This window comes from Amphiura filiformis, chromosome 15 (genome assembly GCF_039555335.1).
Source record: "Amphiura filiformis chromosome 15, Afil_fr2py, whole genome shotgun sequence".
Taxonomy (NCBI): Eukaryota; Metazoa; Echinodermata; class Ophiuroidea; order Amphilepidida; family Amphiuridae; genus Amphiura; species Amphiura filiformis.
In genome coordinates this window covers 54,828,369-54,848,239 of record NC_092642.1, presented here as the reverse complement: position 1 = coordinate 54,848,239, position 19,871 = coordinate 54,828,369, and the positions used below count along the sequence as shown (strand labels likewise).

The window sequence follows — 19,871 nt, the reverse complement described above, 5'->3', positions numbered from 1 at the left end:
CCCTCTTTACAATATATATATTCCTGTCATAGCCTCTTCAATTTCTCCAAATTATGCTTTCGAAAATGATAATCAACCCTAGTCCTCGTCATGACTAAAAAGCTGCACCCTGGTAGGCTGTGGAGCTTTCTACCCGTAATTATACCGGAATTTCGCTTCGACCGCTATTAAAATGCCATCTGTTCCAACAACCCTTTCAGATTTAATTTCAAACGTATGCCTTTCAGCGCCTTTGAACAATTGACTTTTTGAATAGTGGTGATCAATTGACTTTTTGAATATTGGTGATTTACATTTTTTTTTATTGTTGCTGTTGTTGTTGTTAGCCATTATTGTCAACTTGGAAAATTTTTCCTCAAGAATAGCCAAACAAATTAATTTGCCTTCCACCATCTTGACTAAATTAACAATGGCGTAGCGAGGAGGGTGGGAAGGGAGGTGCTCGTGTCCTCGGTGGGGATGGTCGAAATAACAACGGTTACAAATATGGGTCGACGATAAATAGAACATGAAAAAATTATAAAAAGCCGTTATTGTATCAATTGCAAGTGTTGCCGGCGCTGTCGTATGGTGTCAACAAAATATCTATCCATTTTTGTGTGTAAAAAAATGTGTACAATTTTCAATGTCCCCTGCCCTCCTTCTACACAATGGTTGACCCATTGTTTCCACTGAAAAATAAAAACACGATTGTGCTTTGAAAGTTCCTGATCAGGAATAGAAAATTAATAGACGGTGTGTGTGTGTGTGTGTGTGTGGCGGGGGGGGGGGGCATCAGGCGGGTCCACCGCTCAGTTCAACACACCGCTAGTCCCACACGCCTCAAGTCCGTCACTACATAAATTCCTTATACTTAGTCCGAATCTGCAAACACGTTTTCACTTCGCCAAGACCTTATTCCAATTCCGAAATGCACTCCGCTAGTCCGAATATGGAAAATCCTTCTGCAGTCCGACACTAAATACCATAGCGCTGGTCCGAAACTGAAAACCAAAGCGTAGTCCGAATCTGAAAAACAATGCGCTAGTCCGAATCAACTTTTTTTTCACATTTTCGGACTAGCGCATTGGTTCACAGATTCGGACTAGTGTTGTGATTCACAAATTCGGATTAGCGCCGTGCTATTATAGACCTAAGCATATGATTAACTGTCATTCAGCTTCAGCTTTAGGCAGGTATTTTCTAGGGTTTACATGCAGAAAATTATTATGCGTTGGCTGCTCTGGGTAAAGATTAATATGTGTTTGTCTGCCTCTATTTTTCTCCCCCTCTCTGTATGCATTGTTTTCATATTCTGAAGAACACATAATGTGCGACGGTGGAGGGGCATATTTGTGATCAACTTTTTCTGTAGCGCTGGACACGAGTTGACCTGGGAGTAACCAATGGGGGGGGGGGGGTCTTTCCGAATTTTGGACTAGCGCAGTGTTTCCCAATTTCGGACTAGCGTAGTGTTTTTCAGATTCGGACTAGTGCAATGGTTTTCAGTTTCGTACTAGTATTTTTTTTTATAGATTCGGACTAGCACAGTAGCCCTTGTCCCTATACAGAATTGGGCTCAAAGGTCATTAAGGGGTAAAATCTTACAATTTAATTACCTGGACATCTGTAAGGGGTATGGGGTTCAAACTCGGTTTTAATGTTTGCCAGAACAGAGGAGACAATACAAAGACAATCGCTATCTATAATTGAAGACCGAATTAAAAATAATAGTTTGCGTCTGGTCAGCAACCAATCACACCACGCTGTTGCCCTGACGTCAGACGCAACTAGTCTTTTAATTCGGTCTTCAATATAATACAAACGCATCACGCGTTTGATTAATTATTCTATCGTAAAAAGCATCCGATTTTGTCACAACAGCACCTTGATTTTTGCAGGGTATGTAAAAAAATAACTTGACATAATATGCCAACTATCATGTGTGAGAAACTTTTTATCTGCTTTTTTTTTGTTGAAAATTAGTAAAAAAATCGGTGTTTTGCACCTTTGTATTTACTGAAGTGAAAAATATCAGAAACAATCGCTGTCGCACATTTATTATACACAAATCATTTTCAGTATGATTTTAGTACCTGCGAGTTTCCACATCTACGCATGCAATGCTGCAATCCTGCAGGTGGCCTGAAAATGTAAATGAAATACAAACTACGTTTACATTGTTTCTTTCTTTTAGATCACGGATGTACAGCCTGTCTAAAAAAAAATTGTGCAAGTAAAAAGCGCCCTCTATGGCAATTAGAGAATACCATTGTGACATATTGCTTACATCAACGTCACGGGCGCAGTCTTAGCTCTCAAATGCCGTTTGTTCTGTTCAATTTGCTTGTTCCAATTTCGAGATATGTTTAATTAACAACGAAAGGGTAAAATCACAATTGTGCCACTTTTACTAGGGAAGAGAGCTGTACATGTAAATCAAAGATAGCTGATGTTGATGCGTCTATTGCACTCCTCCTTTCGGGGCACATGCATTAGACGCATCAACATCAGCACGCGTGCATTATTTTGTCTAATATCTCTCCCAACAAGTAATACGCGTTCATTAACCTATAAGTGCGCAATATTTGTTTGTCTTTTAATATGTGACTAATTTAACATGTGACTAAGAGAACAGCATTTACCATGATAAAATCATGATAAAATCATTGACATACACATGTATTTAATTTTTACAGCAGAATGTGAAATACTTATTTATCTTTTAATCTCTTTTAAGTGGAAAAAGAGACTCATCATTCCTGCATCATGATAAAACAGTCAAAACAGTCAAAAATATGTTGTATTGTGTTATTGATGCATTGTTTTGATTTCACGAAGGAACTCTTGATAAACTTGATGCTATCACTGTTACATGTAAAGCCCTCTTCCCTAGTAAAAGTGGCACAATTGTGATTTTACCCTTTCCTCTTAAACTAAGCATATCTCGAGATTAAAACAAGCAAACTGAACAGAATAAACGGCATTTCAGAGCTAAGATTACGCCCTTGACGTTGATGTAAGCATTATGTCACAACGGTATTTTTTAATTGCCAGAGAGGGCGCTTTTCACTTGCACAATTTTTTTTGAGACAGGCTGTATATGCTTCAAATTACTTTATATAAAAATTATAAATTGATTTTTATACAAATATTTAATGATTTCATATTGCTTGTCAATGAAATGCATTTTGCCATAGCTGATATGGTGGAATGTGATGCAAAAGTGGAACAAAGTGGTCAAAAACCTACAAACAGGCTTAAACATTGAGGAATAATTGCATGGACCATCCACCCTTATCGCAATATGGACTCACCCTTCCCCAAGATCAAGGCATACAACGTATCCTGCAGGTGGGCTGAAAATCCAAATGCAATTGTTTGTCAGAGTCCGGATCTGTGGTAACATGTGCCGCAAATGAATTGTATTTGTTAAAGTATACTACACAATTACCAGGCTGTTAAAAAAGTATAAAAGATTATATTGTAATAGATGATAAGCCTATTATGCAGCACACAAACCGACGAGTGGTTTGGTACGACCAATCACGAAACGTTTGAATAGTTCGATGTATTAGCTAGGCCAATAGCACAGCGAAACGGTGAATTCTACTAATGAGTGAATTAGTGACTAAAACATTCTTTCACCTTATATCGTGTGGATACAAATATTATATAGACAAATTTATTTGTAATTGTACAATCATTTTCTGGAGTGACACCGACGTTACCAGACAAAACACAGCAACTCACTGGTAAGTGATAATATTTCACCGATCTGACTCACAAAATGTGAGTATTTGATATTATGTGCATTGAACAATAATTCATTTTTTTTGTAACTAAAGACTATAGAGTTTAATTCATATTACCATAATTACGAATCCAAAGTTGATTTAGAGCTATTACATGAACTTAGTAGTGAACTTTCTTTCATTGAGGTAAGACATGCTTATTTTGCTCTGAGCTTGTCTTGTTTGCTACTAAGTTCTATTCGAACTTGCCTTCAGTTTTTGACTTGAACTACAGCATGTAGTTTTTGGTGTTTGTTTTTATATTGTGTTGTCTGTCCCTGAAGAAGAGCAGTTTATTTACTCGAAACGTCGGTTGTTTTTTGTCTGTTTAGTTTTGTTGTCTGCTCCAGTGTACTTTTGTACTGTTTTGCTTACACTTCTGTGGGCGCTGAAATTGCAATTTTTAGCCATCGAACTGTCTTTGTTTTTGTGGCTACTTTCTTTGTTTGGTTTACCGATTCTGTTTATGTTCACAGTGATTTTCATCATTTGTTCTTAGAATGCCTACATTTGCTGTTTTACCCCCCCCCCCCTTGTCCAGTCGGTATTTTACTTGTTCCCCCATGTGTTATGCATATGGTGTAGGCTATACTAATCCAACCGCACATGGGGTGACAGATCATTTGCAATCGCAGCTCTACGTCTATGGAATGAACTGCCTATTTATATTAGAACTGCTAAAAATGTAACTGTGTTTAAAAAGTTGTTAAAAACTCATCTTATGTCAGAGACATTCTGTAATTCTTAAGTTATGTTTCTTAATTTAGTTCCAGTTTTCTTTGTCTTGTTAGTTTTTGTTTTTTGTTTTAGTGCCTTGAGCGCTCTTAATTGAGTGGATATGTGCCTTGTCGCTATTATTATTATTATTATTATATGGATCTTACTTAGGCCGAACAATTGTTTGATTGTAGGCAAAAAATTTAAAATAAAAAAAAAACACCTAAAATTGAAAAAAAGAGAGAAAAAAAAGAAGCAATTTACCGCATAAAATGTGTGTAATTTTTTTTAAATGCCGACCGACAGACCCTAATTTTTTTATGTTACGCCAATCAAAAATTTTTTAGGCCTTACTGTGGATATCATTATGCACTTTACATTTTTTCTGGGTTTCAAATTTTTCAAAATAGGATCTGTGTTACTCTTTTGACTTTCCAGGTCAACTTGACCACGGTAAGCTTCATGATGGGGCTTTTGCTGATCTTAGCAATCGTTGGTTTGGCACAATTTGGTAGCGGATATGCACAAGACGGTGAGTATTGAGCTATTCCATTTAAAATCCACACTACCCCTGTGGAAGATTTTTTGTTCCACAGGGGGAGTATGAATTTCAAATGGAATTGGCACATTAGGCAGCTCCATTTGATTTCCATACATCCTCTGAGAAAGATTCAACCTGTATTATCCAGAGGGAGGGCGAGTTTCAAATTGAGCTTTTCAAATTTCAAATTGTTCATTCCATTTGGAATTCATACTCCCCCTTTGGAACATATCTCCAACATCTTCCACAGGGGTAGTGTGGATTTTAAATGGAATAGCCCAAATCAAGAAGCTGTATTGTTACTGTTATTGTTATTGTTTTCCCCACGTATACCATATAGCGCTAAATAGCAAGCGCCTTTGCATTCATTCAAGCTTCATCATGCTTGTGTGCTGAATATGCTCAAAATTATAAGTAACATGTGGCTTACAACATGTTTAAGGGGAAAGATAAGGGACCGGTCTCAATTTACGCCAGGGGTGGAAATCCGCATCCCCCTTATCTTATGATATTTCCCTATTTAAAACCTAACACCCCCCGCTTTCCTGGCAAAAAATTATCATTCCCCCTCTTGCTTACCATCAAATTTCAGATTCCCCCTGAAATCCTCCATCCCCCTGGTGTAAATAATGACCGCTTCATAAGAGAATAGAAGGGTGTTAGTTTCCTTTGCACACAAATATGTGTCCTCGGCGTAGTAGTCTAGTTGGACGAAAGTGGTATCCCCTCCACACGCGTAATTTAATTTCTAATCGACGCTTGTAGATCACCAAAAACAACAACAAACAAACAAACATACATAAAAAACACGATATTAACAAATTCACAAAATACCTCAAGCATATCAAGGGGTTCTTTAGTTATAATCAAAGGTCACATTATGGGGCTCCACAGGGGTCACAACCATAAAATTGCTCCCGATTTTCATATAAATGGTCTCAAATTGTTCGTCTTGAAACATGTTGAAAAAACCAATCCCCGCCATGATGCAGTCATGTCTACAGTAGAATTCAACTCGACCTTTGCAGGACTTAAAACCCATTAAAAGCTATTAAACCAAGATAACACTCATTGAAAACAGCTCAACTGATTAAATCATATCTTCTCTGGTGAAATACACGCAACATATGTTTCTGCATTACACGTACAGTGGAGCAATGAGCTGGGATTATACTTTCAGTTGGGTGAACGATTATAAAGCGAGCGCTATAGAGAACAATTCTGTGTGGTCTTTGTTTACGAAATGAGACAATGCGTGCTTATTGTTAACCAGCGTTCTTGAAAATGAGAAACATGGTAGTTTGCAGACTTAACACGGTTTGGAAATAATTTCTTCATATTTTTTGGTGTTATCTGTCGTTTACATATCCTTCCTAAAACACCAAAATACGCATATTTCCAAACATCTAAATTAGCTAAAAATTTAGGACATGTTAAAAAACTATATTTTCAAGAACTTTAGAAGAGTACTTTTAATATTGGCCGGTTATTTTTCACACAGCGACGTTAACTAGGCATATCCCCATACTTTTAACGTAGGCTATTTGTAGAGGTCACGCGTCAATGGGAAAGAGCTAGAGCACTGTGTATTGTGTATAGGAAAACGGACAGTAACTGCAGTATGCCTCCAGTCTAGCTTCCAGTCCAACGTGCAGCCTGCTTCGGCTTAGTGGCAAAAGTAACTAAACGTGTCTTTTCCCCATTAATACCCCTTGAACTAGAATATAAAGATCAGCCTATAGAGTATAGTCCAAATTCTTTGCGGATGATTTCGTTGCAACAGCCGGTGCGTTTTTTGTCCGCAACGACTTTACAACGACAAAACGTCGGATTTATAGCCTGCTCTTAATAACGTTTAAACTATAATTTCGTCTGCCATTTTACTTTTATTTTTTAATTTTATGTATTTCATTTATATTTTAGAATCTGCATTGCTGTTTTTCCATATTTTATTCATATTTTTTGCTTCAATTATTTAATACTTATTTTGTTTTTATTTCTGCTTTTATGAGCTAGTTTTAAATCGCAACATTTTTTTTTGTAATAAATGTATTTGTTTCTTTTTATATTTTATACAACGACGGCCGTAACAGTGTATGTCACTTGTGAGGTGAGGAATCCCACTTCGTATAGGAAAAGTAAAGTTTTCACGGCACCCGCAGATACGCTTGCTTTCAAGAAAGAATTTTCATATTACAAGGAGATTTTGTCCATTGCCGTTGAGGAATCAAATAGTTGCATTTACTTCAATTATTTGGTTGGGAAGTCAGTAGAGAAATACGCTGAACCACAAGGTGAAGAAGAGCAAGCGGTACAAAAAGTCATTGCGCATACAGGTAAGCTAAAGCACTAAAGCAATAGATACAAATCAGTTTGATTTTTCGCTCGACCATCGATGCTTGGTTGATCCATATTATTTATAAATTTATTTATGACTATTGTTAATAGTGATAACATATGCATCTTTGCCTGCATGGATAATAACCAGTATAAAGTTAGCAATAGTTCTGATTAATTAGTTGCTAGTCCATTAACAACCAGCATCGAAGCAGCATCGATGGTCCATCCAAAGATCGAACATGTTTCTGGTGCCTAATTTATTGATAACATTGGTTCAAGGCGTCAGGCTGTTTTTCTGTGCGGAGACAATCAATGCGTGCTTGAGAGCTCTTGGACGAAAATGTGTGAAAAAGATGTATCGAGATGGAAACTGTGCACAGAATGTTTTATAAGAGAATCGTTTTTGTATAGAAAACTTTCGATATGAACGGATCAAGTAGTATATTACTACAGAAATGCTAAAGGACGTGCAGCAAGTCAAATTTATTGATTCCACATCGTGAAACAAACTCTGCTTCCTCATCAGTGTACTTCGGTTATATTTATAAATGAGCTTTTATAAATACGTACGTGACCACCTCCTCGCTGCCATAACAGCTTGTAGAGAGTAAGTCTCGAAGTGACCTTCTACATAGCGGGTGGTCTTTCTATACATTTGAATGCAAAGGCGGAACAACATGAGAATTCTGTGCAGCAAAATCGTCTACTTTGTTCATCTTTGTGATCATATTTTAACCGTTTCCGTCGTTGAGTATTTTTCCGTCGTCAAACACTTTCAAAATGTTGTTTTTGATAGCATATTACAAAATCGGAACAACCACAGGTGTAATAATTTTGCTATTCAATTTTAAATTGAATGATATTTATCCACAGAATTCCTATCCTTTTCTGTATAGTGGTCAATGCATGAGGATTTGGTTACGCTTGCTGGTCTTTGTATGCCGTGTCATGAGTCATGTGCGCATTAATAGACGCGCTTTTATAAATATACCCGAAGTACACTGCTCATGGATAAAATTCAATCACTCATGGGAAGCAATATGAGTATTTCATGGTATTTCTCATTCAATGTTATTTACCGGGAAGTCCGATATTTCCCACTTAGTTAATTATTCAACGCACAAAGAAATTACCAGCATTTCAAGTCAATGCAATGAAACATGATCTGCATCCAGTTTAAAGACAGTTCTTGTTTATGTTATAATTTGGATGGTTAAACTGAACAAGGATATTTTGTTGATAAACAGATAACGTGGATCACGTTGAATCAGATGGATCCGGTACTACACTGTACTACTTTGATGATAATGGTGACGCATATAGCTTAGACCTGACTTCGACGTCCGCTAGTGGGCAACTGATTGCTTCAACAGGACGCGTCTGTAGCACGTCAATAGTTGGAAAGTGAGAAAAAAAGCATTTCGCTTCAGATATATTTATCACAAATTATCATATAGGCCTATTATACGACCTTTGTGAAGACTCTGGACTGTGTAAGGTATACGTACCAAGTTTACGAATAGGCCACATGATATATACAACTTCGTTAGATGTATAGGTGTGATTATGATACCGGACGTACATCATACCAGGTTAATTACATTTTAAAATTCATGGTCCATTCAATTGATTGCATGCCAGTTTTTGATTTTGCTGGCATTCGTCAAATGTTATATTGTGCCTATGTTGATTAAATCAGATTGCTTTGGCTTAGTAGATAATAGTAGGCATGTCCACTAAAAATTGAAGTACTTTTAAATTGATTCAGACCTAACTTATTGGCTGGGAATTGATGAAAGAAACATTTTGGTGTTTAAATAATCTTAATCGGACGTTTCATTCCAGAGATATGGCCTTTTGAGTGTTACGGTTTTATATAGGGCTGCTAGAACATGTTAAAAAGTTAAAGTCCAAAAAGGATTACTAACAGAAAGTACAATTTTAAGGTACTTTTTCTTAATGTATTTATTAACTATCGTTATCTGGAACATTATATTTGCTTATAACAACATGAAAATAAGATCATCCTGAAAATTTAATCGATTTTGTTGACATACAACAAAAAATATAAGACCTCAAAACCCATGGTTTGTTTGGTGAAACCGCAAGCATGATCATAGATGGCCTCCATGGAAAATATCTCCATAGAGGAGATGAACAATAAGTGCATTATTTCAAATGAATGGCGGTAGTCTTAAACATTTCATCATGGAATAAGTTTGGTAATATTAATCACTACCAATTTTGAGAAATTTGCTCCAACTCAAAGGTTATCTTTAATACATTGAGCAATACACTGTGTGTGCATGGAAGCCATGATGGATAGCATATGAAATGGACATGGTAGTGAGAAGTGCATGATTTGAGATGGGCCGCGGTAGGCTTAAACATTCTTAAATTTCTTAACATCCTGTACATTTTGTCTTCAAAAATAGTTACATTTTATGACTATGTAAGTTTGCTTGTCTGATGCACTCCAAATTCGGAAATAATTGCGTTTGAACACCTGATGCACGGAATGGTGTCACTTAAACCTTTTTAGTATCTAATCTCATTAAATTTATCACTAAAAAAAGTTGATCTCTGCATGGAGGAAGGTCCTCTCTATTTACTAACCAATCAGGAAAAAGTTTGGTTAATGTTTTCCGGTGGAATCAGGAATTTCTTGAAACACCCTGATATAGGCCTACATTTGGATCAAAAACAAGTATGTACGCCATTTAACAGGCCTGGGATTTCTTGTATCGATCAGTTTCTCCATAGACAATACGTGTGTGAGTGCACGCACACAGTAAATGAAAAATCGTTCTAGTGGAAACTGTATGGACAGTGGGCATCCCTAATAATAGTCGAAAAAAAAATGATTTTGCAAGTTGGCTTATTTCCAAAGTAATTACACAAATCCATGATGAATTGCTATTCACAATCAACACATCGTGTTTTGTTGGTGGGCATGCTCAAGACACTTGTCCTGCTAAGAGAAGTTCAGCTAGATGTTCAGCAATCTAATAATTATTTTTTACCAGCAGCATGCATATTTATGGCAGGCAGAGGGAAGCCAAGAAATTGTTGGCACAGCTTTTACGTACTTAAGGCTAATGAAATGAAATGATTAGTTTCCCGTCACCCGCCCGCATAACCTTTTCAATTTGACCAAAACTTTCATTATTTTCATAAAAAAAAGTCAATTATCTGAAAATTGAGATGAAAATAATCAAAATTGAAACTCTTAAATGTCTGACATCCCCTGCTGATCATATTCAGTTTCTAGTGATTACAAAAAATGCAAATTTCTTTTTGTTTTAATAAAACCAAATTCAAATCTTTTCTCAATCTGTTGCAAAATGTCTTTAATGATGATCTATCTAAGCATTAATACCCGTTTTGAGATCAACAATATAGGTAAATGAGAGTTTTGACAATACTGAAATTTTCCAAAATTAATGAATAATGAAATCATGACCTCATATTTCATTGAAACAAATGTGACGGGAAACTAATAATTTCATTTAATTAGCCTAATCATGTGTTTCTTTATTGACTCCATATTTAGTGACATGTATATGACAACATATCCGAGTGAGGGGGACCATGTTATCAAGCATCTTGATCTGACTCCAAGTGAGAGTGGAGGCACATTCCAATTGACTGAAATAACATCTGCGCGAAAGATCGACGGACTGGTCTATGACGACACAGGTAATTCTACGTCTGAGAGTATTTATTTGTTTACACACATCAAGCTTTTTGTGCAATAATGTTCTCTCACTTTTTATATTATTAACTGACTGAATCACATTTGTAAGAGTGAGGGCGGCAGTGGCGGCATAAGATCGACCAATTGCCGCAAAAAGTTGAAAAGCCACTGGAGGGCGGCACTAGTGAGGTGAAAACGCGGGTTAAGGCCTAGGTGGCGCAGTTGGTTAGCCCATTGTGGATCTGACCCGGAGGACGCCCATCCACTTCAAGTTGTTTTTGAATGATGTTGCAACGTCCGCTTTGATACCTCAGGTGATATCTCAGTTGTATGTTTAGCTATGGTTAACCTAACCCTAAAAATTATCGAAGTAACTAACTGATATCACCTGAGGTGTTACTTTGGATAAGCATTTCCGCATGCACATATCTATATCTGCGCCTAAGTGTAGGTTACATTACAAATATATTTTTCTTACACACAGAAAATGCTTTGTTTTTCGCGTGGAACCCAGACTCGGAAAGTCAAGAGATATGCCGTCGCGACCTCGGAACTGGAATAGAAACGAAAGTGTACCGATGGTCCTCGCAATATGGTTACTCAGCCACCAGCATAGACCTTTATAATGGAGGCCTATTATTTACTGACCGTCGTCGTGGTTTATATACATTACCCAAAGATGACATCAATGCCCAGCCCACTGCTATTGGAACAGGCCTGGATGACTGCAAAACTTTCCACGAAGTTGAGGTGGTTACTGATGTTACTCATGAAAACCCAGATGAAGGTGAAGGTGAAGAGATATAACCAATACCCAGATTAAGTTATTAAGAATTAAGTTATCTCTATTTCATTTTAAACTTAAATAATGTTAACTTATCTTTAATATGATACATACATTTAAATATTTCTATAAGAATTACGCTAAATTGTGTATTGTGTTGTGATCCGTTGATACATATTTGAATTTTAATTTTATGTCACATTTCTCTGGTATATGTTAACATTTTAAATTCAAATGACATAAACGATTAGAATGGATATGTTTGTAACTCTAGCATATTTTCTAACTAATTTCAATATAATTGTATCCAATTCATTGGATTTAGCTCCTTTTTGGAACACAATTGTTCTTCAAAGTTATTTTTTTTCATCTTCGCACATGGGAGGTTAAAGAGATTTTCAATTATCTTTTTAAATATAACCAAAAAGTTGTTATGACTATTCTATTGATCCAATATTTGGTAAGGTTACTGCTACTACTCTTAAGAGTATCTTCACGTGTATTTTACACAAAGCAGCCTTTGGAGTTTGGAACCAAAGATACACCAGGACCTCAAACATCCTCATCTGTCCGGACACAGTTCTCTAACTCCACTATGTTTGTACATAGTAAAATAAGTGCAATAGAGAAATGAATCCATATTTATTTAAGAACCGAGTTGAACTTTTTAGGTTGTAAAATATTTTATAAATAGCATATCCATTAGTGATCTTGTGTGAAAAAAGCAAGGAATTATCATTTACCGTTTTGTTTTTATGACTCATTTTATTTTATAGCGATACCCAATTTTAATGTTTGTCCAAGAGACATCTAAAATTTGAATGTCAGCCCACTCTGTGTAAGGTAGATTTGGAACAACTCATTGGCATTGAAATAAAATGGAGCACCCATAGTGTTATTGTCCTTGGTCTTGTTTAAGGAGAAGAAACATTATTTGTTTTTATTTACATTTTCCCTTTACTTTAAAGATGTTTATTCTCTATCAAAAACATATAAATTTGTAGGCGGGTTTTTCTAATGTCGAAATGAAATGCGCGCAAATTGAAGTGGAGTGAATTACAAAATATTCAGTAAGTTGGACATATTGGGGTTAAAAAAACTGGAGTTGGAGTCGCGTGAGGTATGAAGGACTTAAAGTAATGTTAGAAAGTTTGTTTGAACAGAAATTTGTTTTAAAGTAACGCAAAAATCAACCTTATTTAAGTTAAAGTCAGTTTCAGAGCTAGTGCCTTTATCGTGCATTGTGTGCTCTCATTCAAAATACATGGTACCTCGTGGACAAATAATAAAATAAAGTATCGCAGCAAAATAACTCATACAAATTAAACGGTAGTAGCGAGTCACTTCATTTTTTCACAGAACGTGACTATTGAGTGTGGCATTTATAACAACTTCCAATAATGGGAAAGTTCCACTTGGTTCTAACATAAATGTCGATTCTTTGCTCTATTGTACTTTTTTTATACTCAACCTGTATGTTAGGTATAAATATTGAATGAGGTCACTGAGCGGTGCCTCTATGTGTTATATCCCTCATATAGTCATACTTGTCAATTTTGAATAGATTCTATTCATTTGTGAGGAGTTAATTTTAATAATGTACTATGTATCATTGTGACCTACGCATATTGCTGAGTTGCATTCAATTATAAACAGCCTGTAATGTATCTTATGCAATGTTAACCGATTTTATACGGTGACATGTCTTGGTTGCTACTCGCGCTGAGCGAATCATGTATAAAGAGACAGTTAATAGTAATCTGTTATTCAGCATTATGCAAAAATTACGACACTGTAACGTACGCTGGTGAGTCTAATGCTTGTTTCATACTTTCCTACCACTTTGTCGCTCTGAAGAAGATGATTTTACTTCACTGCGCAGTCGCACCAGAAATGTTTTGCCGCGGCGGTAAAAGCGTCATGCCGCTGCCGCTCAGCGGTGTGCCGTTCCGCTTGCAGAAAAGTGCAAGCGGCAGAAAGTATGAAACCAGCATAATGTTAATCAGTCAATGCAAACATAGATCGTAGGTAGTTTTAAGCATTAAAATGTCATAACAATAATGATTATTAGGGAGTTTCTAGCGGCAGATGTTTGGCCTAATTTATATATTTCGGTTAAGTTAATAATAGCCTGCCGGTTATTCTTGCCGAAAGCCGTGTATTTAAGACAATTTACATCTACATTTTACATTTTTACCCCCCCCCCTCCTCAAAATGGTTGACTGAAAAATTAAAACACGATTGTGCTTTGAAAGTTCCTCATCAGGAATAGAAAATTAATAGACGTAGTGTGTGGGTGTAGGGGGCATCAGGCGGGTCCACCGCTCAGGTCCACACGCCGCTAGTCCCACACGCCTCAAGTCCGTCACTCCGCTATTCCGACTACACACATTCCCTATACTTAGTCCGAATCTGCAAACACTTTTTCAGCCCGCCAAGACGCTAGTCCGAATCCGAAATGCAATCCGCTAGTCCGAAGCTGGTAAACACTCCTGCAGTCCGACCTAAATACCATAACGCTTGTCCGAAACTGAAAACCAAAGCGCTAGTCCGAATCTGAAAAACAATACGCTAGTCCGAATCAACGTTTTTTTCCACAGATTCGGACTAGCGCATTGGTTCACAGATTCGGACTAGTGCTGTGATTCACACATTAAGATTAGCACCGTGCTTTTATAGACCTATAAGCATATATGAATAACTGGCAGCTTCAGCTTTAGGCAGGTATTTTCTAGGGTTTACATGCAGACAATTATTATGCGTTGGCAGATCTGGGTAAAGATAAACATGAGTTTGTCTACTTCTATTTTTATCCCCCTCTCTGTATGCATTGCTTTCATATTCTGAAGAACACATAATGTGCGACGGTGGACCTTCTTTTGTGGCGCTGTACATGAGCGGATCTGGGAGTAACCAATGGGGGGGGTCCGAATATCTGAATAGCGCAGTGTTTCCTAATTTCGGACTAGCGCAGTGTTTTTCAGATTCGGACTAGTGTAATGGTTTTCAGTTTAGTACTTTTAATCAAAGGTCATTAAGGGGGTAAAATCTTACAATTGAATTACCAGGACATCTGTAAGGGTATGGGGCTCGGTGACAACAAACTTGATGACCAGGGGAACATTTTTGAAACATTTTGCAGGGGTCAGATCAAAGGTTATCTTAGGTCAAATCTTATGGTGCTCAAACTCAGTGACAACAAATCTCATGACCAGGGGAACATTTTGCAGGGGTCAGTGCAAAGGTCATGCAGAGGTCTAATCTTCCAGGTTTTAACGTCATGCAATCATAAAGAAATGTTTATATCCATAGCCCTAACCCTACACCTTACACAGACCCTAACCCTTACCCTTAACCTTAATCCTAGTTAAAACTCTAAGGTCCGTATGCACAAAATATGTTAGACCAGGGCATACGATGGACCTGATCTAATCATTAGGTTAGAATTAGGGATGGATCCTTTAGCTTTTTTCATTTCATCCATTACTCCTAGCAAAGACCAAAATTTGACCTGCATCCATTTAATATTATGTTGCATGCATTTGCCCCTAACAGGATCTACAATAATATAGAGTAACGTACATACTAAAAAATTCTTTGTCTGTAAGACCAATCACCATAGCTAGATTAGGTCAAAAGTTAGACCTGGTTTAACTTGTTTTGTACATGCTGACCTAAGCCTTACCCTACACCTAAAACCAGTCCTTAGAATTCGTGATGAAGATAGAACTACAATGCTAGACAAAATAGGTTGGAATGAAAAATAAAATGTGCACCTTATAATGGCCATATTTTCGTTATTTTAGAGCGATGAAATGGCGCTTTCTTTAGTGTCAAGTCCAATCAATGTTGGGTACTACTGAGCGCACATGAACAAAATATCAGGATTCAACATTGATTGGGGGGAACGGGGGCTCATTTGCAATACCGTACTAATTTCATTCCAACCCTTTTGTCCAGGGTTGTAGCTTAATTCAATTGCATGTCGCAAGTTAGTTTGCACAAGTTTGTATAACACCCACGCATATCTGCAGAGTTGCGCTATGATAGAAAAATGCACACAACTGTCTCAGATTTCATAAAACGTTACACAATTGAGAATAAAATCCTGTTGCTGCATACTATTCCGTTAAGTTGAGTGTTTTTTCTTCTTAAAATTGCATGTAATCTATGTATTTCTAGTCAATGTAATGGGAACGTTCTCATATTCCCTTGCGACATTGGGCCTGTGGATTATAAAACATACATATTACAAAACATGCATCATTAAGAGTTAAAGCCATTATAACATTTTAATAATACATTTTTGTTTATTTTCCACAAAATGTTGACTTTTACTGTCCGACATGTCCCTTTTAATTTTTGCCAGAACAGATAAGATAATACAAAGACAATCGCTATCTATAATTGAATATATGAATACATAACCCACCCAAGTCCATACTTTGGCTAAATTGAGTTAAGCATGGGAAATTGTTGCTTTACATAGGCCTGTCATATGTATGAAAGAACAACCCAAATTCATCCTCTGTGTCTATTGAGCATGTGAAAAATAGCACGTATGAAAGAACCAACCAAGTCAAGGATTTGAGTCTTGTAACACTTTGATTGAAATCCAGTATGTATAAAAGTCCACTTGTAACACATTCGTTGCTGGAGAGTGACTTTTGAAGAAAAAAATGGGTTTAATCAAGGAAAGTGTGTGGTTTATATTACATGGAAGTATGCTTATCAACATTATACATACCTATGTGCTTTATTTTGTATTATCTTACTAGTGGTAATCTCATTCCAACATCGTTGTCTTTGTATATAATTCAAAAAAACACCCAAGTCCAGCATTTAAAATGAACCCCCACGAAGTCCCTGAAATGCTAATCGCCATACCTAATACAGTTTAACCCACTCATCTACGCGTAAAACCTACTATATTGACCAGTTAAATCTAACTGAAGGAATTAAAATGATACACAGGTATTTTCTTAAACTCACTTCCCATGGACTTGGATGGGTTTTGAATTCATGTATTCAATTGAAGACCAAATTAAAAAGACTAGTTTGCGTCTGACGTCTTGTCAACCAGACCAAAAATAACGTACTGCGCATGTCAGTAACCGATCACACCATGCTGTTGCCCTGACGGCAGACGCAACTAGTCTTTTTAAATCGGTCTTCAATTATATATAATACAAACACATCACGCGTTTGACTAATATTTCGATCGTAAAAATTATCTGATTTTGTCACAACAGCACTTACAGGCTTGATTTTTACAGGGTTTGTAAAAAAAGAACTTGACATAATATGCAAACTATCATGTGTGAGAAACTTTGTATCTGTTTTTTTAATGAGTGAAAAACCGGTGTTTTGCACGTGTGTATTTTCTGAAAAAATGTCACATTTATTATACACATATAAACAAATCATTTTTAGTATGATTTGAGTACCTGCGAGTTCCGCAATGAATCATGTGGCCTGAAAATGTAAATGAAATACAAAATGCGTTTACATTGTTTCTATCTATTAGATCACGGATGTGTATATATATGCTTCAAATTACTTGATATAAAATTATAAATTGACTTATACAAATATTTAGTGATTTCATATTGCTTGTCACCGAAATGCATTTTGCCAAAGCTAAAATGGTGGAATGTGGTGCAAAAGTTGCACAAAATGGTCAGAAGCCTACAAACATTGAGGAAGGATTGTATGGACCATTCACCCTTATCGCAATATGGCTTCACCCATCCCCCCAGGATCAAGGCATGCAACGTATCCTGCTGGTGGGATAAAAATCTAAATGCAATTGTTTTTCAGAGTCCGGATCTGTGGTAACATATGCTGCAAATTAATTTTATTTGTTAAAGTAAACTATACAGTGACCAGGCTATTTTTAAAAATGATTAAATATTATATTGTAATCGATGATAAGTAAGCATATTATGCAGCACACAAACCGACGAGTGGTTTAATACGACCAATCACGAAACGTTTGAATGGTTCGATGTATTAGCTGGGCCAATAGCGCAGCAAAACGGTGAATTCTACTAATGAGTGAATTTGTGACTAAAACAATTTTATTAGCTTATTTCACCTTATATCGCGTGGATACAAATATTATATAGAAAATATATATTTTAATTGTACAATCATATTTTGGAGGACACCGACGTTACCAGACTAAACACAGCAACTGTTCACCGGTAAGTGATAATATTTTACCAAACTGACTCATAAAATGTGAGTATTTGATATTGTGTGCATTTAGTCCCTCAGCTAGCATCGATTTAATCACCCTCGGGTTCCAAAATTCTGACAGGGTTTACCTTATTTAGAATTTTCCACAGAATTCAAAAATCAATTTCTTACTCGCCAAAGCGCTGGCCATGGGGGTGAAAAGTTCACTTTTTTTTTTAAACCAAAAACGTCCATTTTAAAAGGAAAATGCTCAAAATTAGTATTTTGATTATTTCATCAGTATTTGGTAAGCTATTGATGTCTTTTTGGTGTGAAATTAAAGCCATGCAACTGTTCATGACAATTAATTTGTAATCTTTTTCATATAAGGTAATTTTAATATTGAAAAAAGACAAAGTTTGGGCAAAAATCATGTTTTTTTACAATTTTGTAATACTTTTTGGCTTTTCAAATGTTTTGAAATCTTTAATGTGACTTAAAACACAATTCTTTATGTTTAGCCTAATAGACAATATTCTTCTCATTACAAAAACGTCTTTTTTTCCCAAAAAAATAGTGAATCCGCGCGCACTTCATCCCATATACATTCAAATGCACATTGATTAGGGGCTAGTATAAATAGTATAACAAGTTGTGTGTACAGTTGTCCCCATAAACAGCTTTGCCTACCCTGCGAATGTCTTACCCCTAGTATATAGTATATACGCTAGTGACAGAGAGGGAAAAAGAGGGCTTTCATGAGACTAAGGAAAAAATCGGAAGTAGAAACAGATCCGGGTAGGGATGAAGGGGATTATTTTGCCCCAATATGTTGCCAGGGGGATGATCCATACAATCAGCCCCCAATGTTGACGACTGTGTGTGAGTTTCTGACCAAACTAACCATCTTTGGCTATTTTAGCCCCTAAATTGCCATTTTTTGCGCTCTTCGCGCGATTTTTTTCACCATCAGTTTAGCTTCAATTATATGGTGCTTCACGAGCATTTGTACCGTAAAATTATTCTGTCGCCAAAAGGTGTTGGATTCAATATACTTCAAGAAATTTTTACCAACCCCAACCTCCAATGTCAAAAGGAATACGACACTGGAACAGGACGCAGACGCATTAATCAGCATGAATTAAATATTTCCTTCTTAAAGTTCTTTCTCTAACACCCCAGGAGGGGCACATCAGACCCTTGTTCCACCGTTTCGTGAGTTAAAAAATAGATGGAAAAAGCACTGAAAAGAATGGGCTAATTATGGATCAAATGCATGAGCAGGGTCGGTTTGACAAAACAGTCAGTCGGTGTGCCCAATTTTATACTTATAGTCAGATCTAGATTGATCAGATTTGCTGTTACAATTAGCATCATAAGTTAATTAAAACACTCTCACTGTTGGTTTCTTTGCATGCTGTAATTATATTAAAAATATTTGATCAAATACTTTGTATTTTTCTTTCAGTTTTTCTACAACAGTCTGTTTCAGAGGTAGAACAACATGGGGCAAAGATTGCTTTCCGTTTACATGCCGAGTAGAATGAAGTTTCTGATGCTTTGTATATTCTGGACTGTTTCAGTCATCGGATTCTCTATATTATTCTCTAGACATCTGAACTGTCAACCTGATCACCGTAGTTCATTGAAAGAAATTCAGCTTGAAGACCGCCATCTGTTATCAACCATTGACAACAGACCCCTTCTAGTACTAGGCATATTGTCAGCACACAGTGAATATAGAAACGCCCAACGATCCACATGGCTATCTACTGTTCAAATTTTACAAGATAAGCTTCCTTTCAGAGTAATCTACAAATTCCTAATCGATCAACCAAC

At 36.5% G+C, this 19,871-nt stretch overlaps 1 protein-coding gene across 1 annotated transcript; it reads left to right on the top strand.

Annotated features, from left to right (window-relative positions):
• The first annotated feature begins 3,528 nt into the window (after nucleotides 1-3,528).
• On the top strand, nucleotides 3,529-15,976 carry LOC140171845 (uncharacterized). The gene is made up of 6 exons (XM_072195174.1): nucleotides 3,529-3,734; nucleotides 4,929-5,022; nucleotides 7,125-7,367; nucleotides 8,619-8,775; nucleotides 10,925-11,070; nucleotides 11,553-15,976. The coding sequence occupies exons 2-6, from the start codon at nucleotides 4,953-4,955 to the stop codon at nucleotides 11,873-11,875; spliced, it is 939 nt and encodes a 312-aa protein (XP_072051275.1). The 5' UTR covers nucleotides 3,529-3,734; nucleotides 4,929-4,952; the 3' UTR covers nucleotides 11,876-15,976.
• The last annotated feature ends 3,895 nt before the right edge of the window (nucleotides 15,977-19,871 follow it).

What these genes read in the sequence shown, in the direction of transcription:
- LOC140171845 (XM_072195174.1), top strand. Translation starts at nt 4,953, where the DNA reads ATGATGGGGCTTTTGCTGATCTTAGCAATCGTTGGTTTGGCACAATTT. An exon ending in TAGCGGATATGCACAAGACG is followed by an intron (nt 5,023 to 7,124) that starts GTGAGTATTGAG and finishes CGGCCGTAACAG; the next exon opens with TGTATGTCACTTGTGAGGTG. An exon ending in ACTGGTCTATGACGACACAG is followed by an intron (nt 11,071 to 11,552) that starts GTAATTCTACGT and finishes TCTTACACACAG; the next exon opens with AAAATGCTTTGTTTTTCGCG.